Here is a 25,157-nt window from a genome sequence, read left to right on the forward strand (position 1 = left end):
CACTCTAAATAATTATGGGGACCTAGCCAATCCCTGGGGAGGTGCGCCCAGTGGGTGGCTGGAGTGCCCATAAATAGTCTGAGGCCCAGAGCAGGAGGGAGAGTAGTTGCCAACATTTCAAAAAGGTTTTAGGAACACCTTTTTTTCTATGTGTACAGAAAGCAGAGGAAAAGCATGTACTTTAATTAGAGGCGGGGCATTTCTTTAACCACCTCAGTACCGGGAAATTTTACCCCCTTCCTTCCCAGACCAATTTTCAGCACGGTCACACTTTCAATGATAATTGTGCGGTCATGCAACACTAATACCCATGAGAAATTAGGTACAAACTTCCGACTTACAAACGACTCCTACTTACAAACGGAGGGAGACAACAGGAAGTGAGAGGATATCTCCCCCTAGGAAGGGAAATTTACTCCTGTAATTCCCCATACACACGGCCAGACATTCCGACCACAAAATCCGTCAGATGTTTTCCGACGGATTTTGGCCAAAACTTGTGTTGCATACACACGGTCGCACAAAGTTGTCGGAAAATCCGATCGTTCTGAACGCGGTGACGTCAAACGCATACGTCGGGACTATAAACGGGCCAGTAGCCAATAGCTTTTGTCTCTTAGTTTATTCTGAGCATGCGTGGCACTTTGTCCGTCGGAATTATCTACACACCTTCGGAATTTATGCGATCAGATTTTGTTGTCGGAAAATTTTAGATCCCGCTGTCAAACTTTGTGCGTCGGAAAATCCGACGTAAAAAGTCAGATGGAGCCCACACATGGTTGGATTTTCCGACAACATGATCCGATCGCACGTGTTCCGTCGGAAAATCCGACCGCGTGTATGGGGCATAAGAATTATTATGGGAAAAAAGGTATCTCCGCTGATGCTTTATCACCAAGGCTTGTTTCCACAACAACCCAAAATGTTCAAAATCCAATTGTCATTGGGACAGAAAGTGAGGCAAGATCTTCTGAACAGGAGCACAGACAGCAAAACAAATGTTACAGGAGTGATGATAACCCTTCCCTATGTTATCCAAAAAGCGTAAAAATCGTTTTTGTTTTTTTTTGCTGAAGCTACACTTAAAAAATGTACCTGTTCCGACTTACAAACAGATTCAACTTAAAAACAAACCTACACAACCTATCTTGTTTGTAACCCGGGGACTGCCTGTATATTATTTAGTGTGTAGGAAAGTTATGGAGTCTACAAGCTATGGGATATATATATATATATATATATATATATATATATATATATATATATATATATATATGAAAATTGATCAATCCTGATGTACTGATGAACTATCTAATTTCTTGAGGTCCTAAAATTCCAAACAGTACAAAAATCCCCACAAATTACCCCTTTTTGGAAAGTAGCCAGTCCAAGGTATTTATTAAGTGGCATGGCAAGTTTATGGAGGTTGTAATTTTTATTCACAATTTTTTGGAAAATGAAGACATTTAAAAAAAAAAATTGTTTTTCACATAAAAAAAAAAAAAGTACATACTCTCATCAGTGCAGTACAGCATCATCATATAACTGATGTGGCAGTGATCAGGGATACTGACTGGTGACAGTATGTAAAAATATGTCCAATTGTTTTATGTTTTTATTACTTTTTTTTTTTTTACATACCATTGTGACCAGAGCAATACAGTATCAGCATAGTAACACTTACTCTGAGGAGGTGATCAGGATTTTTTATTTTTTTTTTACACATTATGATTGCTAATAACAGTGAATTTCACGATTATAAGCAGCCATTTTTTTCCTGAATGAAATCCATTCATTCAGTGTTTACTATTGTGATTAGCTGTGAATGGCCGCAGCTAATCACATATTTCAGATGGGCTGCCTGTGATATGTCTGTACCATGTGATCACTGTGACCAATCACAGAGATCAACACAATAGTACACAATGGATGACATGAATAGAGGGTATTTTATTATGTACAATTGTCAACTGGTCTGCTGTGATTGGGCACAGTGATCACATGGTACAGGCAGCAGGCCGATACACTGATCTGTCATCTTCTGTGTCCAGTGGACACAGCAGGTGACAGATCGTGCCAGAGCTCTATTTAAAAGCTTGTTATTTTTTTCCTTTCTTTTTTTATACACTTTGGTTTGTTTAGATCTTCCTCTCCTACAAGAAGTAGATATAATGTATTGTTCTCTTCAGGAAGAAAACACAGGGGTGGGCTCACAATGACTGATCAGTGCGATAGCCAATTAGAGGTGACCTGGAACCAAGTGTCCTGGGTCCCAGTTGTTAGTACGATACCCGGAGCTCTTGGCAAGGCCTCTGTCTCTGTGCTGGGTGCGCACCGTGCATCTCGCTCCCCAGCACAAAAGGAGATATGCATATTTTGGATATATGGAAAAAAGCCCACTATGTGTGTGTGGTCAGACGGAAGGAATAAAAAAAAGTCTAGTCATAAATAAAAAAAATTGCAAAGTAATTTGCCTGGTGACAATGCATGTGCATTACTTTTGTGTGAATGGGAGTAAAAAAACAAATAGGCTAATTGCTGGGTTGGCTGAATGTTTTCCATTGATTTAAAATGAAAAATGCCACATTTGGCCACTAGATGCCACTAATTCCTATATCACTTCGCGCCATCTAAAGACAAAAAAAAAAAACAAGTGGGTCTAGTCATAAAACAATTGCTGGATGAATGTGACAAGCATTTGCCCAGCCGTGACAAATTCTGGCTGTTATTTGGTTAACACCACGATTTCCTATGATGGTCAGCTCCATCAAGTGGCCATAAGTTATAACATGGTATTTTTTCTGAAATAGTTCAATCAGAACAATAGCAAAATACCACATTATGGCCTTCAGATGGAGCTGACGATTATTGGAAATCAACGTACTAAAAAAATACAATCAATATTTTGTCAGGGCTGGGAAAATGCTGGTCACAATTATTCAACTAATATATATATATTTTTTAATAGACCTTTAAGTGTTTGTGAAAGCTTACACCGTGAAATTTACTCAGCCAATGAAAGGTAATGACCCGTTGATGGAAGCAAAAAAAACGTGAGCAATAAAAAAAAAAATAGGGAGCTACAAGCAATCCTGTGTTGGAAATGGGGGGGGTTTGGCCACCACTAGAGGGCTGCCACTTAGGTGTGCTTTACGTTTAAGTTGCACTAGTGTCCCTTTTCTGAAGGTGGCGGCATCAAACCCATTCATCATGGCTAGACAAACGTACGTCACATTCATTCAACAAATTGTTTTTTTAAACAGAATTCTTATGCCCCATAAACACGATCAGAAAATCAGATGTGAGCTTTTTGGTCAGAAATTCCGACCGTGTGTATGCTCCATCGGACTTTTGCTGGCAGAATTCCAGCCAGAAAAAGATTGAGAGCAGGTTCTCTATTTTTCGGTCGGAAAAAGTTCCTATCCGAAAATGCGTTGGTCTGTATGCAATTCGGACGCGCAAAAAATCACGCATGCTCAAAAACAATTCGACGCATGCTCAGAAGCATTGAACTTCATTTTCTCGGCTTTTCATGGTGTTCTACGTCACCGCTTTCTTAGCGGTCAAAAGTTCAGAGAACTTTTGTGTGACCGTGTGTATGCAAGACAAGCTTGAGCGGCATTCCGTCGGAAAAAAACATCCAAGTTTTTTTCTGACAGAATTTATGATCTTGTGTATGGGGCATAAGTGTTTGTGAGATCTTACGCCACAAAATGTACTCAGCCAATGAAAGGTAATGACTCCATTTTTATTGTTATACTGCTATCCATGTCCAACACGGTACAGCACTTCATCCATGTCTTTGGTGATCTCTGATCTCCTTATGAACTGTTTCTTACATGATGAAGATCAGCCATGGAATATATCTGAGGTGTATATCAGGGTGTGCTTCTTCCCCACATGAGAGATGTGATGTCCAGCAACATTCATATAGAAGACATTTCCCGCACTCAAGGCACTAATACACGCCGAGGGATCCCTGATGTACAGGAAGACAGGACTTCAGTGAGGAACAATTCGCTCACTCAGGAAAAGAAAGGAGCTTTCCCCCGCGTGAGATTTCTGATGGCTGTAAAGATGGGACTTCCTTGAAAAACATTTCTCACACTCAGGACAGGAATACGGCTTCTCCCTTGTGTGAGATCTCTGATGTCTGTAAAGATTGGGCATCCCTGAGAAACATTTCCCGCATTCAGGACAAGAATATGGCTTCTCTCCCGTGTGAGATCTCTGATGTGTAACAACATCTGATTTATTTACAAAACATTTCCCGCACTCAGAACAGGAATACGGCTTTTCCCCTGTGTGAGATCTCTGATGGCTGTCAAGATGTGCCTTCTGTGAAAAACATTTCCCACACGCAGGACATGAATATGGTTTTTCCCCTGTGTGAGATTTCTGATGGTTGTAAAGATGTGCCTTCTGTGAAAAACATTTCCCGCATGCAGGACAGGAATACGGCTTCTCCCCCGTATGAGATCTCTGATGTACAACAACTTCTGATTTTCGTGCAAAACATTTCCCACACTCATGGCAGGGATACGGCTTCTCCCCTGTGTGAGATCTTTGATGTCTGTACAGATGAGACCTCTGTGAAAATAATTTCCCGCACTCAGGGCAGGAAAGTGGCTTCTCACCTGTGTGCAATTTCTGATGTCTATAAAGATGGGATTTCTGTGAAAAAAGTTTCCCGCACTCAGGACAGGAATACGGCTTCTCCCCCGTGTGAGACCTCTGATGTTTGACAAGCGTTGATTTTTGTACAAAACATTTTCCGCACACAGGACAGGAATACGGCTTCTCGCCTGTGTGCAATCTCTGATGATTATCAAGATGGGACTTCTGTGAAAAACATTTCTCACACTCAGGACAAGAAAATGGCTTCTCCCCTGAGTGAGACCTCTGATGAATGGAAAGATGTTCATTCTTTGAAAAGCGCTTACCGCACTCAATACAGGAAAATCTCTTATGTTTTGGAAGGACGGCACCGACCCTCACAGTCTGAGGTTCCTCAGGATAAGAGGAATACGATGGTCCATCTACACTGTGTGGTGCCGGATGGACATTTGAGGTAGTCGGGTTTTCTCCTGGACTATACTGTGTGATGTCCTCATCTTCTACTTTACAGTCTGGAGACAAAGTGAGACAATCCTCTGAGGTTTTCCTCATCTCCCGTCCATCTACTAAAATAGAGATACAAAGATTATTACTAGACATGAGCTGATTGGTTCCCCTAAACCAGGACTCCACCCACATCAGACAGCTTTGTCTCTGAGGATCTCTGAATCTCGAAACCAGTTCATTTCTTTATTCAAAGACCTTAGTCAGAGAGGGAGGAAACAATGATAACTTTCTTTTATAGGGATTACAGTGATGAGGGGATTATAGGATGAGTGTCCCCTCCCCCTCTATCATTCATTGCCATCTTCCCAACACAAGAAGTCCTGCACTTCCTTATTTTGTCCATGATTTAGTCATGAATAACAGCGGGGCTGAGCCCCACCAGAGGTCAGAGAGTGAGGATGGGGGGAGAACAACCAAGATGAAGACTGGACTGATCCTGAAGACCTCCATCATTGGGTTATTGACTCCTCCCTCACTATCACTTTCTGTTTAAGGTTCAACATTTGAGAATGTTATCACATTATTATCAACAGGGTAAAATGGAAAGGTGATGGTGTCTGTCTCTATGGGAGAAGTCATCTCAAAGTGAGTGGTGCTACACTTTATATATCCTTTTGAAAACACAATGAAAATTATCTGTTTGTTGTGTTAGCTGCTAACATTATTTAGGCAGCACAGGGTTACTTTTTTAAATCTCAAAGCGAGTGTCAATGAGGTTGATGGAGAGTGTGATGAGGCTGAAGTATTATGGGTGAAAATGTACATGGGTGTGCGTACTACAAAGGTTATCATTGGAGTTTGTTATAGACCTCCCAGTATTAGTGAGGAGGTGGAGACTCTGCGCCTTGCACAGATGGAAAGGGCTGCAAAGGCTGGGACGGTGATAATAATGGGGGATTTTAGCTACCAAGAAATTGAATGGAGTAATGGCACTGCTGGAACAGTTAAAGGGCAGAAATGTATAAACCAAGACTATTTTATGGTCCAATTTACTGAGGTCCCGACTAGGAATGAAGCTCTATTGGACCTGGTAATCTCAACCCATGCAGAGTTTATTACCAATATTCGTATTATAAAAGAACACCTGGGTAGCAATGACCATAACATGATTCCATTTAATGTTAGCTGTAAGCAACAAACACATACGGGAAATATAAAAACACTTAACTTTAAGAGAGTAAATTTTCAAAGGATGAGGGCTGCTCTACAAGTCTTAGACTGAGAGGGAATATTGGCCTCGGTGAACAGAATTTTTCAAAAAGACCATATGTGAACTCACTGCAAAGTATATTCCAATGGGCAATAGGTTTAAAAGGCTAAAAATAAAATCTATGTGGCTCACATACAAAGTTAAAAAAGCTATAAATAATAAGAAAAGAGCTTTTAGAAAATATAAAAATGAAGGAACACTATCATCATTTAAATATTACAAAGAATATAACAGAATACAGTATGTAAAAAGGGAATTAAGGATGCAAAAATTCAAATGAACTACAGATTGCAAAAGATAGTAGGACAACCCCCCAAAAAATCTTCAAATATATTCATAGGAAAAAGGTCAGGAGCATGTAGGCCCTTTACAAAATGATCTAGAGTGGGTGACTGGGGACAAAGAGAAGGCAAATTTATTAAATACTTTCTTCAGCTCTGTGTATAAAAAGGAGCATGGGGGAGCTCATGTCCATAACAGGGATGGTAGTGACACAGTCCCAAATGATCCACAATGGCTCCAAAGTGATATGGTCCAGAAATGTTTAGACATAATAAAGGTGGATGAAACACCTGGACCAGATGGCATCCACCCACGGATCTTAAAAGAATTAAGTGCCATGGTGCCAGTTCTGGGAAACCCGGACTTTATACCGGGCATTCAGAACCCCTGCTTTCATCGTCTGCAGATGGGTGATAGGCGGCGGCTGTGTGACTTTATCGGCCCGGATGGTCGACTCGCCCCGGAGGCAGGGCAGAGGGCAGTGGACCCCCCACTGGACTTCTGGAGCGGTCTGCAATTGAGGAATTTCTTACGTAATTGTTTGCGGACGCCGGGCATCTCTCGCCCCCTCACGGAGTTAGAGCGTATTTGTCACCGGGGGGAACCGGTGCGGCACTGCCTCTCGCTCCTTTACTCTGCCCTGATTCGTCCGGCTGAGGGGTATGTCCCCCCGTATGTGGCGAAGTGGGAGGCAGAGCTCGGCACCCACTTTACTCCAGATCAACAGCAGAAAATTCTCCATTTTGCACAGAAATCCTCTATGGCCACACGAGTTCAGGAGACGTGCTACAAGATCACAACTCGGTGGTATAGAGTCCCATCCGTTCTCCACCGCATCTTCCCCCAGTTGTCGGCATGTTGCTGGCGTTGTGGGGAGGCAGAGGGAACGATGCTGCATGTTTTCTGGGCCTGTCCCAAGCTGGTACCCTTCTGGCACGGGGTGACCGACACGATCAGTCGTCTGACTGGTGTTTCTCTGGAGGGGAACCCTGCGGCCTGCCTGCTGCACTTGTCGGACCGTTCCATTAAAAAGTACAGGAACTCGTTGACTATTCAGCTGCTTAACGCGGCGAAGGCCTGTATCCCTCTGTGCTGGAGATCGGAGAACCCACCGGCTATGGCTCTATGGTACTCTAAAGTGAATGAATTAAGAGATATGGCAGACCTCACAGCGACGCTTCATAATAGGGAGGAGGCCTTTCGTGAGACTTGGAGGCCTTGGAATCATTTCACCTACACTGAGGCTTACCTTCGAGTGGTAGCTTTAAATGCCCGTTAAGAGAGGGTCTCTGTCGGCTGGCTTCGCTCCCCCCCCCCCCCCGCGCGGTCCGGTGGTACTCACGGTCCCTGTTTTGCTCTTTTCTGTTTGCCTTCCTCGCTTTCGCTCGCCTGGAGCCTTCTCTGTGTTTCTTCTACGTGGTCTGTCTCTCTGTTCTGATACCCCTTCCTTCTCCCTGGCTCCCCTTCCTCTCTGTTTCCCCCTGTAGTCTCTTCCTTCCGTACCCCCCTTTCCCCTTACCGTTTTGCTTTCTCAGCCTTTATTTTTCATGCTTAGATCCTGCCGGTTAGCCCTGGCGGACAGTAGTGGGTTGTGGGCTTCCCTGGGACTGACCGGTTTTCAACGAGTGTTTGTTCTGTCCGCCTGGGGCCCGGTTCATCGCCCATCTCCCTCCTTTTCCCTTTCTTTATAACACAAAAAATTTGTCCATCTCACTGTAATACATGGCCATGCGATGATTGCTGCTCACCTAGGTGGGATTGGTTTGCTAATTGATGTTGGAGGTCTGGAGAAGGACTCTAGCCCCCGGTCTGGGAATGTTTTTCTTGTTTCGTTTTAAGCCTGTGTTGGGGGTGGTCTCTATGTATGTCCCACCTGAGTGATACTATAAGCTCTATGTTTGAAATTCTGTATGTTTTATTATGGTTGTCCATGTGCCTGTTATTTCTTCCGCATTAAATAAATAAAAGAATTACAAAAAAAAAAGAATTAAGTGCTGTCATTTCAAATCCATTGTTGGACTCTTTAATGACTGGAATAGTGCCACTGGATTGCCGTAAAGCCAATGTGGTGCCTATATTTAAAAAGAGACCAAAGTCTTTACCAAGTAACTATAGACCTGTTAGTTTAACTTCTATAGTGGGGAAGATACTGGAGAGTTTAATAAAAAAAACACAGAGGAGTTCTTGCTGGAGAAAAATATTTTCATGAAAGAGAGAAGTTTCCAGACAAATCTGATTTATTTTTATGAGGCGGTAAGTAAAACCTTGGGCAAAGAAGTGGCTCTGGATGTGGTATACTTTTGTAGTGTGACCCCCGCAGGAACGTTGCTCAGGTCTTTCCCACTTTTGCTCCACAGCCAAGCACAAGGTAGATTCACACAGCTAGGTGCACACACACTTCAACTTGTCTTCAACGACCAGTCTAGGGGTTTCATTTTTGTTGTTTTTTTTTTGTTTTGTTTTTGGAAAACTTGGATAGGGAAGGGGATTTAGTAGGATACTCCAAGAAATAGAACTATTCACAACTGAGGAAGTCTAAAGCCGCCTACACACGGGCGGACTGTATGGCGTACTTAGTCCGTCAGACAATCCGATGGACAGTCCGTCCTACTTTTGAATGAACGGACTTGACCACACACGGATGCAAAACAGTCCGTCGAAAGTTTGCGCGATGACGTGTACAGCACGTACGACAGGACTATAAATAGGAAGTCCAATACACAGCAATGCAACCTTTCGCCGTGTAAATCCTTTCTGAGCATGCGCCATACTTAGTCCGTCCAACTAGCCTACTCACGAGCGGATTGTCCGCTGAAACCAAAGTCTGACGGACAATATTACGGAATTTCTGAAATACTTAGTCCGCCAGACTGCACGCTGAAAAAGTCCGCTGAAGCCCACACACGAGCGGACTGTCCGCTGAAATGTGTTTCGCTGGACTAAGTTGGCCAGACAGTCCGCCCGTGTGTACGCGGCTTAACTCATCTCTTGGTCAAGCTCTGGTGAAGTCCATGCGGGTTGCAGATTTCAGATTTCTACTTAGCAATATAACACAAAGGTTTCAAGAGTGAGCAAAGCTCTTCAGGAACCAACCAGTTACAACAGATTGTTTGACAGTCTAAAAGTAGTAGAACTGTGTAACGTCCTATGCAGTAGCAACCATTAGACAAGCTCCTCAAAACACTAACCAGTGTTCCCTTTGACCCTCACAAAACTATATAGCACATCAGAAGGGGTTAAAAAGCACACGTCTATACATCCTTTAGGTTCTCTGCATTCACAAAATGTCCAAGGACAGCTGGTAGCCTCCTTCCAACTTCCAAGTGACACTCTATACCAGACCAGATCTTGAATAAAAAGCCCCTTCAAGACAGTTTTTTGTAGTACCAGGGTCTCTCTCACTAACTTTAGGCCCCCGGGACTCCCACCTGAGGCGGCACAGCAGCACACTCTCTATTTAGGCCCTCAGGTCAACCACCTGAGGCTACATGGCAGCAAGTGCAAGGGGAGGTGCTCCTGGAACATAAATAGAGGCACCCAGCATGCATAGGGGCACCTCTCCTTGTAATTGACCAGGGCTTTATAAATATGTATGCTCCCATCTGCATGGTTTTGTAGTAGGTCTTCATATTAACCCATGTCATATTATTCATAATAATTTGCATGTGTTAATAATATAACTATTAATACCATAAATTATTATTTAGATTCATATTAGTATTATTATTATCATGATCATTATTATTATTTAATATTAAATAACAGTTAATAGTTTTTAGAAATGTATACTATACTGATTCATAATATAGAAAATGTACATTTAAAGTTGAACTCATTTACCACTTGCCTACTGGCCACTTTTACTCCCTTCCTGCCCAGGCCAATTTTCAGCTTTCAGCGCTGTCACACTTTCAATGACAATTGCCCGGCCATGCAATACTGTAGCCATGTGAAATTTGCATAATTTTTTTTTCACAAAATTAGAGCTTTCTTTTGGTGGTATTAAACCAGCACTGGGTTCTTTTTATTTTTGCTAAACAAAAAAAAACACCCCATTTTTCATAGTTTGTTCTAAAACTTTGCAAACGAGTAATTTTCCTCCATCACTTGTGTGCACTGATGAGGCGGCAATGATAGATGGCACTGATTGGCAGCACTGGTGGGACTGCACTGATAATCAGAGACGATGTCCCTTTAACACAAGCTAGTTATCGGCTCTCTTTTTCTCTGCTCATGCTGTCAGGTGTGAGCAGAGATAAATCAATAACCGTAATCAGCTGTCATTGGACACAGCTGATCACGTGGTAAAGGGCCGCTGTGATTGGGCCTTTACCCCGATCTGCGATCAACTGAGTCCGAAGGACTTGGCGATCATAGAGCGAGCCACAGGGAATGCATGGGCAGCGTTATTACAGGAGGATGTCCATGTACGCCCTCCCGGCATTGTAAGCCTGTGCTGCAGAAGTCTTTTGGCTATAGCGCAAGTGGAGAGGTTAAAGTTGAACTCTTGACCATTACCAAGAAAAACAACCTTGACAAGAAATTAAATAGAACCTGGTACTGTCTGAATAGCATGCAACTATGTACATTAATTGTCAGGTTCATAGATAAGGGTCCGTCTGTGTCTTAAAGGGGTTGTAAAAGCAGAAGTTTGTCAGAAATGTTTGAAGAAATGTCAGAACATTTGGGGTTAAAAGAATATATATATATATATAAAGTCGCATATTGTATGATTTTTCATATATATATATATATATATATATATATATATATATATATATATATATATATATATATATATATATATATATATATATATATATATAAAATGGACAGGAGAGGAGCCATTTTGGCTCTGGAGTTGAAATAGAGTTCATAGCTACTGTAAATGAATAGACATTGTTCTTCTGTCTTACAAGGAATTGTTTTTCTGTTTCACTAGAAGTCTTGTCTGTACCACCTTCCTACACCAAATTCCCAGGTTATAAATCGTGAGAGGTCTTAGTTAAATAAACAAGATAAGGGAACCATGAGTCTGAAACACTAAATAGTATTTCTAGAATGAGCCACAGAAACCAGAGGGCTTATTCACAATTCCTGTTGTATTATGTATTTTAACTAATGTTTTTCTTTTTAATTTGGTAATATAGCTGTATTAGTTATTCATACATATAAACCTGCTTAATACATATATGATTATTAATAGGTTGCAAATATGAGATCCTATGAAGTGTTTGTTCATGAAATTGTTATGTTTATCGTTAGAATAATGACTTCAGGTTCTAGGATTGTATTGGCATGAAAGTATTAGAAGCTGTACTTGTGACGTTGTAATTCAAAGTATGACTTCACTTTAATGGCATTTACCAACACAACTAATGATGTGGGATACCTTTTCTCAAAACATACATTTTAAGGAACGCCACAGTGTCTGGGGGAATTGGCATGTAATTGTCAACCATTACACAAATAATGGTGTTTTGCTAAGTTCTGCATTTTTTATGCAGTTGCAATGCATTTTTCTATACGTTTTTGGACTTGGCTCACTTGTATTTCCTTTGAGGTTACTTCCTTCTTCTTCTTTGTGTGTGGAAAGAAGTAAAGCCCCGTACACAAGGGAGGACTTATGTCCGACAGACTTCCGAAGGAGTTCTGCCGGAGTTCCGACAGAGTTCTGACGGACTTTCCGAATGAACGGACTTGGCCACACACAATCACACCAAACTCCGACGGATTCGAACGTGATGACGTACGACTGGACTCGAATAAGGAAGTTCATAGCCAGTAGCCAATAGCTGCCCTAGCGTCGGTTTTAGTCCGTCGGAATAGCATACACACGAGCAAATTTTTCGGTAGGAACTGGGTCCGGTGGAGTTCCGTCAGAAAAATTTGAAGCATGTTCCATTTTCTAAAGTCTGTCAGACTTTTGCGAATCAAAAGTCCGTTGCAGCCCACACACGATCGAAAAGTCTGACGGAATCATTCCGTCAGACTTTGGATGTCGAAAAGTCCGCTCGTGTGTACGGGGCTTTAGAATGTCTGCTCTGATCGGCATAATTCTGGTGCTGGCCATTGCCATTTTGATATGATGTACTCCTAGGAGGCATCATTATAGGGTTCATCCACTACTGATGGAAAGAGAGACCAAGACTTTTTCTTGTTGGCTGTCCTGTCCAGGACTGTTTCAAGGTCTGGACCAAAAAGAAGATCACCCGAAAAATAGCCTAATCTTGGAAGCCGTGTCACCAGACCAAGTTTTTAGCCAGACAGCATGTCTGGCTGAATTCACCACCGCTGACGACCTTGCTGACATCTTAACTGATTTGGCAGATGCCTTCAGTATCAATGGGAAGGACTCCAGAAGATCTTTTCACAACATACCTGCCTCTACGCCACCATGGTGGAGGAAACACATTAACTGAAGCCATGGTGGAAGAGGAGGGATTTAAAGGCTGCATGCGTTTCCTGTAAAATGAGAGGAGCTGCGCTCTCTCCAAGGTTGTCCTGAAAGGCGATTTGAGGAAAAAATAATTTCTACATGTCAGAGAGAAGTGCCAAAATTGGCTCGGATGGGAAGTGGTTAAACAAATAGTCAAAAATAGTTATAAATATTTTTCAATAAACATAAATCTGACATCTGTTGAAGTGAGTTGAATCTGGATAGAGCCTGTTGACGATTGGTTGGGAGTTTAACCCTTGTGGCACAAAGAGGTAATGGTGCAACCCAGTTGTTAGACGCCTCCAAAAATAATTCTTTGTCCATTGTTTTCGACTGACAAGGCTATTTTGTTGTCATCACTTGTAGTACAAAACACTGTGGTACCTAGGTTGTCATCACATCAGGTACTTGGATGATGTCAAGAGGCTTCTCTTTTACTTCATAATAACAAAAGCACTGTTTGAAGTGGGACGCACGTCCGTTTCCTAACATGTAAGTTTTGAAGGAGTGGATCTTGGATGACGTACACATTCTATCCAAGCATACGTTGCCCACGATTACCCAGCCTAGAAGTTTTTGTGTGTAAGGGACATCATCAGGTCCATTGCACTGCTTGCATACTTTGTGTACTCTAAGAATGTCTCTTCCTAGCAAGATCAAGATTTCAGCATTCATCTCCATTGCAGGAATTTCATTAACAAGGTGACTCAAGTGAGGATGGTGATATGCGGCTTCTGGAGTAGGAATTTCTTCCCTTTCGTCTGGTATCTGGTCCCACTTGACTAAAGTTGGTAGGTGTATGCCCTCTCCCTTATTGATATGAGAGACCATGAACCCAACGGCCCTTCTACCAAAGGTCTCTTCACAACCAGAACAGGTTCTGAGAGTATACGGTGATGCGTGCCCCTTTATACCAAAGATCTCAAAGAATATAGGCTTAACCAGGGATCTGATGCTCTGTTCATCTATTATGGCATACATCCTAATAGTTTCCTCAGGTTGACCCTTTGGGTTTATCTTGACTAGGCATATCTTAGCACAGCATTTATGATCTAAGCCTTCTCCACAGACTTCTTTGCATGAAGAAGAAATGTTAGCTGTAGCTGGAACATTACCCTGTTGCTACCCGCCATGACTTGAGACAGGGCTGGAGGAAGAAGACTGCTATGAATTGTCTGAGAGTGGGCCCGGATGCATAGCTATAACATGTCTGTCGCTACTGCATTCTGTGCACTTGATGACAACTTAATAACATAACAAGCACAGCACCTGTAGCATATTCCAAGTTTCTGAAGAATCTCCCTGCGCTCTTGTAACGTCTTTTCCCTAAGCCCACGACATTTCTTTAGGGGGTGGGGCTTCTTGTGAATAGGGAACTGACGATTAGGGTCTTTATCTCTGTCACCCGAATCACTGTGGTGAGCAGGAGAGGATACAGGTGGTGAGATGTCTGTCCTTTTAACAGATATTGCTCTATTAAAGTCTCTACGTTTAGCTGCTATGTTATCATACCTTGATGAACATGATGATGATGAAACAGGCAAGTTGGGTTCAATGAAGCTGAAACTAGGATGGTTTCTCATCCAGGCTTGATCACTGATGAACCTGCAAAAATATGCAAATGGAGGAAAAGATACGTTATAGTCTCTTTTGTACCATGAACCCTGTTCCCATTTCTCTTGCAGGCCATATGGCAGTTTAGACACCACTGGATTGACACCATGTCCAGGAAGCTTAGTCCAGGTAGATGTGGGTCTGTCTTTGCCAACTCCAGTTCCATCAGAAGATCACTCAGATCTTGGAGCTTGCGATTAGTCTTTGTTCCCTATTTTTTGGACGTTTTGCAGTCTCTTGAATATACTGCTTTCTATGGCTTCAGAGCTACCATAGGCTTGCTCAAGTCTTGCCCATGCAGCAAAAAGACCTGCATCTTGGTGGTAAACATGCACTGTTCTCAGTCTTTTAACACGATCTGCAGATTCTGGCCCCAGCCACTTTATGAGCAAATCAAGTTCCTCTTTGGTAGTAAGGTTGAGATCAGCAATGGCAGGTTTGGAGGTTGATCTCCAGGCCTTGTAGCTCTCCGGACAGTTGTCAAACCTTGAGAGAGTAGTGTTAATGAGCTCACGGCGTACTATATATCTGGGTGAAGTCATTCAAGTCTGATCTCTCACTCTTCAGTGCCAAAGTAACTTGTGGAATCCCTCGGGTGTGAAAGTTCTCTGGTGAAGTAGAGTGAGGTTTACCAGGATGAAATGATGTTGCAGGAGCGTTTAACTGTGGTGTAGTCCCTCAGGCTTGTGCTGACTGTGGCTTGAGCTGTGGCTTGTCACTGGAAGTCCCCTTGCTGCATAGATGCACTTGTGTTGTAGACTTGAAGAGGCTCAGGCATTTGGAGCTAAGAGGTCTCTGTGTTGAGTGTCAGAACAGTGTTGTTAGTAAGATGTACAGGAGATAACTCTGTATCATTGCAAACATTATGCTTTAGTACATATTCCCTGTTGTGTTCGGCTGGGCCTCGCAGTTCCGCTGGGATGGACCAGTCTGAGTTAGCACTTTCTCCCATTGCTTTTTCGAGGACTCTCAGCCTTGCTAAGGCAGCTGTTTCCTCCCTTTCCATTTGTAGAATCTTTAATTGCCTCAGCTTCTGCTTGTTGAGCTTTCATCTTTGTCTCTGCTTCTGCTTGTTGAGCTTTCATCTTTGCCTCTACTTCTGCTTGTTGAGCTTTCGTCTTTCTATTTCTGCTTCCTTTCTGGTAAAGGAGCTTCGCACTTTATTTGCTTCCAGACTTGCAAGGGCCTCTATTAGCTTGTCGTTTAACGTTGAACTTCTGGAGCGAGAGGATCTAGAAGAACGTGCAGTGTGCTTGGTTGATGTGGATGTGTGAGATCTGGTCTCCTGCAGTTGAGCAACGCGGAGTTCTGCCTTACACTTGGCCTTTGGTAATAAAAGATCTCTTTGTTGGTTTAGTGCATCAGCCCTGGTCAGTTCTGCTGAATAGTCCTCTATATTACAGCCCTGCAAGAAAGCTGTGTATTTTGTTGACAAAACTGACATGCAGTGTGAAGTTCTGTCCCATAAGTCTGACAGATTGCTGGAGAATTCATCTCTAGTGGTTTCATAGTTTTCTCTGAGTTTCTGTGTAGGTTTTATTGTACGTTTGGGTCTTACACTCTGTTCGGCAAAATCTGCTCCCCGTACATCTGCGGGTTCAGTGGCATGATGAATCTGCATTGGTTCAGCCACAAAAGGGTGCTCAGAGTCTTGTCTAGACATTTTTCATGTTTTTGCAAGAAATGGTACTGTCTCTTTAAGAAGATGAACAGCATATAAATATTTTGACTATTCTGACTCCGATTGTTGTGAAGCAAATTATCCCTTGTGAGACCTCTATGCCTGGCCTGTATAAGATATAATCACTGAGGACAATCCTCATCAGATAGTTGAACTCACCAAATACCGATTCCATCCACAAGATGCTTTTATTCTGAACATCAGGTTACAGCAGATGACAGGATACAATCAGATGAATAGGTTGTAGTATTTATGCGGTCAAAAGATGATATTGTCTGTAGCTTACAATGTAGAATACATGTGCTCTGCTACATGTGGCTTGAGGCTGCATCCATGACACAGGAAGTACAATAACAGGAAGAAGGGTGGAGCATTACATATAAAAGGAAGTACGTCATAACACGAGGGAAAATAAACTTGAGAAAACAAGTGCATTACCACAAAGGGTCACTAGATGGCAGCATGTGAACTAAATATAAATGTCCATAGAAAATTGTTAGGAAAACAGTATATATAAATTTTATGCCCCATTGGGGCAGCACAACTTGGGTCTGAGACTATACAGACATCTCCTTCCACCCAGCACAGCCAGCAAACGACAGAGCAAGTAATCCTGGGAGAATTGTTCTGTCAGAGATCTTGCTAGACCCGGACATGGGGCAGAACACCCAAGGAACATGCCCCAACTGCCTAGGTGGAGCAACATCTATCGTGAAAATCAACATTTTGCTGCCAGCTGAATCCCAGAATCTCCATAAATCCAGTCTAAATACATACATTGTGTCGGCAGCACAGAGAAGGAAGATTATACGAGAGAAATACAGGAATACAGGACGGGGAACACAGCTCAGGAAAGTGACCAGGGGATTACAGGCTGATATCACCCAGCCCCCGCCCTACTCTGGACCAATCAGTGAGCAGTATGGGTGGAGGAATGTATTTAGTGTTAATGACCCACCTGTGCTGATCTCTGTAAGAGTGTTCTCCTCTATAATTAGTCTAATTATACCATCCTCCTCCATAGACTGCTGATCATTGCTCATATACCTCTCTTCTTCTTCTTCTTTAACCTCAACTTTTATATCTATCAGATCTTCACCCTAAACCAAGAGAAGAATAGAAAATATCAGCTGTAAGACACAAGCTTTAATATTGTTACAATACATAAAAAACACACACAATGTCTCCACAAGTCCATGTTTTAGATGTTCCTTGCCACTAACCTTGTAATGGTGAGGGATGGCGTGATCTTTCTGTGTGGAATTCCAAGAATACAGAGGACGGGGACATCTCTCTGGTTGGTTCCTGGTATTAGGTGGCTCCATCATATCCTTGTATCCTTCTGAAAACTCCTCCATCACTCCATACTTCTCATCCTCCTCTTTGTACTCTTCTTTAACGGCAATATAATCATCCCCAAGGATTCCACTCTGAAAGATATTACAAACATACATTGTAACCAACATGCTGTGTATAAATCATAACTACCAGTGCTTGTTCTTCATCTACCTGATGATGGTGGGGGATGGTGTGATCTTCCTGTGTGGAATCCCGGGAATACAGAGGACGGGGACATCTCTCTGGTGGGTTCCCATTACTGGATCCATCTGTAGGAAACACACACACTGACTGAATACATTGTTTCTATGTGTTTATCAGATGATGGGGGATCTAGGTGGAGCCTCCGTACTGCTCTCTCCTTTACAATAAAGTCTCCTCTTACCCGGTGATGTGAGGGGCGGCTGATTGTCCATCATGACGTCCTTGTAGAGATCCTTGTGTCCTTCTAAATACTCCCACTCCTCCATGGAGAAATAGACAGTGACAGGTCTCCTTATAGACTGGTACCTTTGGGAAATTATTATTACTATTATTATTCAGGATTGATATAGCGCCAACAGTTTGCGCAGCGCTTTACAACATGAGGGCAGACAGTACACTTACAATACAAATCAATACAGGAGGGACTAGAGGGCCCTGCTCGTTAGAGCTTACAATCTAGAAATGAAAGTAAGAATTATTTGGATGGTATTGGTCACACAATAATATGATGTGGATGCGAGGGTGGTAATAGGGGGGTTGCTGTACATTTAGTAACCACTAATCCCATGGGAACACAGAAATTTGTATCAGAAATGCTGCTGGTGGAATAGAGCACTGCGGTGGAGGAGTCTGTTCTCTTCCCTCCAATGGCAGCCTAGTGTGGGTAGGAGGAGGACAGCAGGGGAGAGGAGTTTGTTCTCTTGGTTGCCAAGTATAATGTAATATCCAGGACATTGTAGAGAGTGACAGTGGGCTCCTGGGGCTCTGAATTCCAGCACCGGGCACTGCCAGAGCCTGTGTATTTGGAAGGTATTGGACTGTCTCCCCCAGATGCACAGCACTGACTCCTGATCATCTATTAGGCAATACTGCATAAACAACAACATGCATATACTTCTTTTAGTATAGTGGTAGCACAGCAGAGGAGGGTAATATGGCACTCGCTGGGGATCCCAAAAATATATTGTAGTATGATCACAAAATGTTAGTATAAAAGATTGGTCGTCTTTATATAGCCAAAGTATATCGATTTTTGTGTGAGTTTTGGGTATATCCACACACCAGTATCCTCGATGAGAAGTTCAGGGTCTTTGTAGATCATCAAGGTGGTCAGTGAGGGGGATCAGCAGTACAGGCTGTACCCTAAAGGGCTGCCAGTCTTAAAGCAAGAAGTAGCTCTAGGAAACAATGGAATAGAGAAAGAGACGGCGCCCTCTAAGTGCAGCAATAAAGTTGCTCAAATTTTGCTCAAATGTTTTGGTCTATTCCATGTATTTCCTCGGAATGGTCAGAGCAGTCGGGGTAGTGCTGGTAGCTGTAGTGCCTTTGGTCCGATGTTCAAGGAGTCGGTGTCCTCAGGAGAGCTTTTGAAAAGCCTGATGAAGGAGCATGCATGCTCCGAAGCGCCGCTTTGCCCAGCCCGACCAAGACCAAAAACACCAAAACACCAACCATCGGTCAAAAAGTCAGATGCCTGAAACCTTGCCTTACAGCCCTGCGAGTCGCCCCCATGGACATACGGATGAAACATTACATCCCTGATGTGCCTGTACACCACTAATTTAATGTGAGTGTTTTTTAACCATTTTTAATAAATTTGAGCAACTTTATTGCTGCACTTAGAGGGCGCCGTCTCTTTCTCTATTCCAATACTGCATAAACAGACTGAGTGTCCACCGAGGGGTGAAGGACTGCCCTTCTTCATTCCACTTGTTTTTTTTTGGAAATGTTATTTGACCAGTGAGATGGTAAGAAGGGTGCCTTCCTTTCCTGGCAGGAGTTCTGTTAGGATGCCTAAACAGTAAGTTTAGGTGGGAGGACCATCATATACCAAGGAAAATGAAGAACCCCAGCAAGGATTTACACTGCGCTAGAATAAATGAAAAAAGGAAAAAGAAAAAAGCAGCTAGCACAAGAGTTTAGATATACCAACTCAAGCTAAATTACAAAAAAGAAGAAAAAGTGCAGCGCTAACAAAGCTAAATAGCCATTAGAATATACTCACAATTAAATTAATACTGTGAAGTAACTATAAAATATATTTATAATAATAAAAAAATAAAAATAGAAAAGTCACGTGAATTTTCTATTTATATTTTTTATTATTATAAATATATTTTATAGTTACTTCACAGTATTAATTTAATTGTGAGTATCTTCTAATGGCTATTTTGCTTTGTTAGCGCTGCACTTTTTCTTCTTTTTCATCATATACCAAGACCCCTATTCCTACCTTTGAGTCCCCCCTGAGCCTTACAACCTCCTCATCTCTCAGAGCCCTGCTGTTCACCAACACTCAGAGTCCTTCAGCTAAACTACACCCTCAGAGCCCTTCAAAGCCACTAACGCCTCAGGGGCCCCAAATTCCCTCAGCCTCAGTACCCCCTCAGCTCCTCTACTTCCTTCAGAGCCATCAGTATTTTCCTCTCTCTGACACCAATGATGGAACATATTCTTGATGGCAGGCTGGGGAATGGTTTCTTCCTCCTGACCAGCAATGTTAGGGGCTCTATGCTCCTTACTCCTGACTAAGAATGAGCTCCGGCGTGTTCACACAGCCCACGTGCAGAGCCCGCCAGGAAGTCGGCGCAGTGATGCGCTAATCACAAGCAGTGAGACATTTCCCGATCTCTGCAGCTGCGCATCGGGACAATGTCTCAGTGCCTGTGATTAGCGCAACGCTACGCTGACTTCCTGGCGGGCTCTGCACGGGGGCTGTGCGGACACGCCGGAGCTCATCCGTACTCTTGATCTGCCATGTACCTGGTAGGAATCTGATATGACAAGTTCTGTCTCTCTTGTATCTCCAGCCCAAGCCCTACTGAAGGTGGAACTGATGGTGGCTAGGGTCAGGAGGAACACAAGTGCCTGTAATGGCGTGTACACGCGAACCAGACTTTTCGACAGACTAGGTCCGACGGTCTTCCAGATGGACTTTCGGCGGAGTTCCGACGGACTTTCCGAACTAACGGACTTGGCCACACACTATCACACCAAAGTCTGACAGATTTAAACATGATGACGTACGTCCGGACTAGAATAAGTAAGTTCATAGCCAGTAGCCAATAGCTGCCCTAGCGTCGGTTTTCGTCCGTCGGACTAGCATACAGACTAACTGATTTTTCAATCGGACTCGAGTCCGTTGGAAAGATTTGAAACATGTTTTAAATCTAAAGTCCTTCTGATTTGTAGAAAGCAAAGGTCCGATGAACCCCACACACGATCGAATTGTCCGGCGGATTTGTTCCGTCAGACCTAGTCCATCGAAAAGTCCGGTCCTGTGTATGGGGCATAAGTGTTGCTTGCAGATGGAGTTGTAAGCTTGGTAGTTCAGGCAGAACATCAGGTAAGGAACTGTAATAATGCTCCAACCAACCAGCTTGAAGATTCAGGTTTCATGGCTTGCCGAAACTTCCTGTAGTCAGGAGTATACTGGACCCAAGGGAACTGGGAAGACAGGCAGCCAGCACAGGCACTTGGAGACAGCGTTGAGCCGAGCAGGAAACAGAAGCAGGGTCACAAGAATAGCTGGGTTCAGTAGCAGGCGGGCAGGAAGGTACCAAGGCATTAAGCAAAAGCAAGGTCAAGTGGGAAGCCGGGATCAGGAACAGAGTCCAAAGGTAGGGTCAAGGAAAGCCAAGTTCAGAAACAGGTATCAAGCAAGGTAGAAACAGGATTCAGGATATCAGGACACAGCTGAAGACCAGTCAGCGCTGCTCAGTAGTCAGGGCACCCTTTAAATAGGCCGTCTGGTGCCAATTGGGACTAGGGACATGCTCCTGCGCGTGCACCCAGTCCCAGTGCGCATTGGTGCATTTGGGAATCTGCTGTTGTCCGTGAGCGTGTGCATGTGTGTGCTCGCTGGGCACATTCTTACAGTTCTCTTACATGACCCCTGCACTCGATCATTGTGTTGGCTGCATATTGTGATGTTTGCCCATTTGCTGCCCGAGTAGTGTAATAAGTGACCTTTGTGCCCTTTGTAGGCCATGCATAGTCAGGATGGTCATAGTCTTGTCTATTTATTGTCAGTGCTGTTTGTTTAAAGGACCATATTACTAGAATTTATCTCCAAAATGAAGAGAATGTTCCGGCCCCCTAAGCGGGGAAATGTTTTGCCCCTGAAGGGGTTAATCTAGGTCTCCACACTATATATGTGTGTATCATCATCTGCTGGAGATAAAAGACATCACAGTGACTATGGAGGAAGAGGACGGACATGACGGGGAGTTACTGGGTGTAAATAGAAAATAAGATCTTATTACCTCCTCTGCTGCCACTTCCATCGACGTCTTCGTGCTACGTCCTCCCGACTCGCCTCTCACCCGGAACTTCCTATCTGATTCCATAGAGACTTCCAAGGAGGTCTGACTACAGACTGGAGCTCCATTTCTGACAGGAAACATGTGGCCTCCTCTCCACTTTTCTTTTTTTTTTCTTTAATGGCCTAAGACAATGATGGCCAACCTTGGCACCCCAGATGTTTTGGAACTACATTTCCCAGGATGCCCATGCACTTTGCAGTGTAATTGAGCATCATGGGAAATGTAGTTTCAAAACATCTGGCGTGCCAAGGTTCCCCATCACTGACCTAATATAACAAACATTCAATAGACACAACTGGTGGAAGTGGAGGCGACGTTTCCTGTCACATCTGCATTTTATCAGATTAGGACACCTGTCAGATTTTGTATAGGAAGTGCCGCCATCTTGCTACACCCCGCACTCCTTCCTCCACAGTAAGGATACAGTGAGAAGGCGGCAAGCGGACATCTTGTTACACCCACTGGAGTTTTGCATTTCACACGTGTTTTTTTAACAGTAAACAGAGCTTATATAGTGACATACAGTATTTTCAAATCCCACAGACTGTTTTGATGTTTATTTTTTAAAAGCAGCGGTCTTCTGTCAGATTAGCAACCCTGTGAGATCAGCAGGCTCGCTGCTGCTTTTAAAATTCAACATCTAAACGGTCAGACTGATTTTGAAATACTGAATGTCACTATATAAGCTCCGTTTACTGTTATAAATGTAGTGGCGGGCTCCTGAAGAGCACGCGCTATGCGTTTTTCAAAATTAAACTTTGACTAAACTGCAGTTTGGTTTGGGTTTATTTGTCTAAATTTGACTTCTGTATCAGTCTGACTGGACTGTGAGATGTTCAGCCTGGCCACAGGGGGCACTGTCTCTTCTGGCAAGCATGGAACTATGGTCTGGTCAGGCACTTAAGTTACTCTCTTTTGGAGTCAGGTCAGTGGGAGTGGCCCTCTCGCTGTGCCCTCTGGGAGAGGGTATTTAAGATACGGACGTCACGTGGTTCGGGGTTCCGGTCCAGTATGATGTGCTGATTACATGGTCCTGGTCCTCCTGACCAGCCCCCAGGAAGGCTATGGCCTGAGGTGCGGATCCACCTGACTTTAACGCTTCGGGGCTGGCTAGCAACATGTTCTGCAACAACGTCGGTGACAAAGACTTTGTTCCTGAGGAAGCACCTTGTTGGCTGCTAGGCCTTGTGAGAGAGGGACTGTCCAACCTGAGTGATCATCCAGCTGCGAATGGCTATTCTCTGGATGCAGTCAAAGTAAGCAAGTTCCTTAATGTTTTTGGACTTTGACATTGAGAGGACCTGAGCTTTCCTTTCCAACCCTCTGATTCCAAGTTGAAAGACTGTTCAATGGTTGAAGTTTACAAATAAAATCCATTCAAGTGGATCTATTGTCAGTCTCAAGTTACTCGGTCACCTACAATGGGACATCCCCTAGACGTGTCACAAGGAGAGTGAAAGGTAACGGTAAGCCCAAAAATAACCAGCAGCTCCTGGTAAATAAGTGTGAAATACAAAACTACGGAGGGTGTAACAAGATGTTCCAAGCGTACGTACCCCCCCCCATATATATGTTTACGTTCCAATATGTGCGAATATCTGGGGGTGGGAGGGGTTTAATGTTCTTAGGTGTAACTTTTTTTTTGCAAAAAAATTTATAAAATTTTTAGTTATTTTTTTGCTTAACTTTTTTGTTCATCAAATAGATGGCAAACAGTTCCCTATGTGATGATTATTTGGTGACAGGTTCTCTTTAATGAGACACCCAGGGTATAAAAGACCCCCGATGTCTCCTCTGGGCTCCACTTAATGTATGCGCAGAAATCAGGAAAAACATCTAAGCGCCGAGCTGCAACCTATGAAAACACTTAACTCCTTAACATGATGGACTACAACCCAGACACGGGTCATCATACATGGGGGGGATACACAAGGATACACCATTTCACAGCAGCTGTAGCATGAAGGGGGTTGGGGGTCTGTCAACAGAGGTAGGGGGTGCCATTGATACAACCCCCACCACTCCAACTACTGATCCCTGCCCCCCCCCCCATTGACGGACTCTCACCCCCCTCCACTACATTCCTCTCGATCCCCACTGACAGACCCTAACTACCCCCCTGCTCCCCACCGATACATCCCCACCCAACCAACTACCAACCCCTCCCCTACTCCCCCAACTACTGATCCACACCCTCCCCAAATAGGGTTGCCACCTCATCCCTTTAAGACCGAACTCATATTAATTACACAGGTTCTGTGGCTGATTAAGGTGGTAAATAAATCCACTTGGTGCCTTATCTGCATTAAATTTGCCTCAGAACCTGTGTAATTCAAAGGTGTTCAGGTTTAAATGGATGAGGTGGGAACTCTACTACTTCCGACAGACACCCCCCCCCCCCCCATATACCACCCCCTCCTCACACTGACAGATCCCCAACTCCCCTAAATACCACCCCCTCAAGCCACTAACAGACCCCCAAATACCACCCCCTCCCCCCCGAAAGACCCCCAACCTCCTAAACGCCACCCCCTCCAGCCACTGACAGACCCCTAACCACCCCCTCCCCTCACTGACAGACCCTCAACCACTCCAAATTCCACCCCCTCCATCCACTGACAGACCCCTAACCCCCCAAAAATACCACCCCCTTCCCCCACTGACAGATCCCAAACCTCCCAAATACCACCCGCTCCCAGCCACTGACAGACTCCAAACCACCCGAAATACCACTCCCTTCCCTCACTGACAGACCCTCAATCCCTACAAATACCACCCCCTCCCTCTACTGACAGACCCCAAACTCTTAAATACCACCCCCTCCAGCAACTGACCCCAAACCCCTAAATACCACCCCTCCCCCCACTGACAGACCCCAAACCACCCCAAATACCACCCCTCCCCTCACCGACAGACCCTCAACTCCTCCAAATACCATCC

The 25,157-nt window shown here is 43.8% G+C and overlaps 2 protein-coding genes across 3 annotated transcripts in view; one reads left to right on the forward strand and one right to left on the reverse strand.

Annotated features, from left to right (window-relative positions):
* Window positions 1-25,157, forward strand: part of LOC143986866 (uncharacterized) — a 273,378-nt gene that overhangs the window by 183,119 nt on the left and 65,102 nt on the right.
* Window positions 3,728-22,311, reverse strand: LOC143989467 (uncharacterized). Of its 2 annotated transcripts, XM_077489602.1 has the most exons (6): window positions 22,158-22,311; window positions 18,074-18,198; window positions 17,860-17,957; window positions 17,574-17,780; window positions 17,309-17,450; window positions 3,728-5,183 (listed from the first exon to the last, which is right to left on the reverse strand). In XM_077489602.1, the coding sequence occupies exons 2-6, from the start codon at window positions 18,156-18,158 to the stop codon at window positions 4,003-4,005; spliced, it is 1,713 nt and encodes a 570-aa protein (XP_077345728.1). In that variant the 5' UTR covers window positions 18,159-18,198; window positions 22,158-22,311; the 3' UTR covers window positions 3,728-4,002. The 2 variants fall into 2 exon arrangements, with proteins under 2 accessions (XP_077345728.1, XP_077345729.1); XM_077489603.1 differs by lacking the exons at window positions 17,309-17,450; window positions 17,574-17,780; window positions 17,860-17,957.

This window comes from Lithobates pipiens, unplaced genomic scaffold, assembly GCF_037356315.1.
Source record: "Lithobates pipiens isolate NorthernLeopardFrog02 unplaced genomic scaffold, aLitPip1_a1.2 Scaffold_18, whole genome shotgun sequence".
Lineage (NCBI taxonomy): Eukaryota > Metazoa > Chordata > Amphibia > Anura > Ranidae > Lithobates > Lithobates pipiens.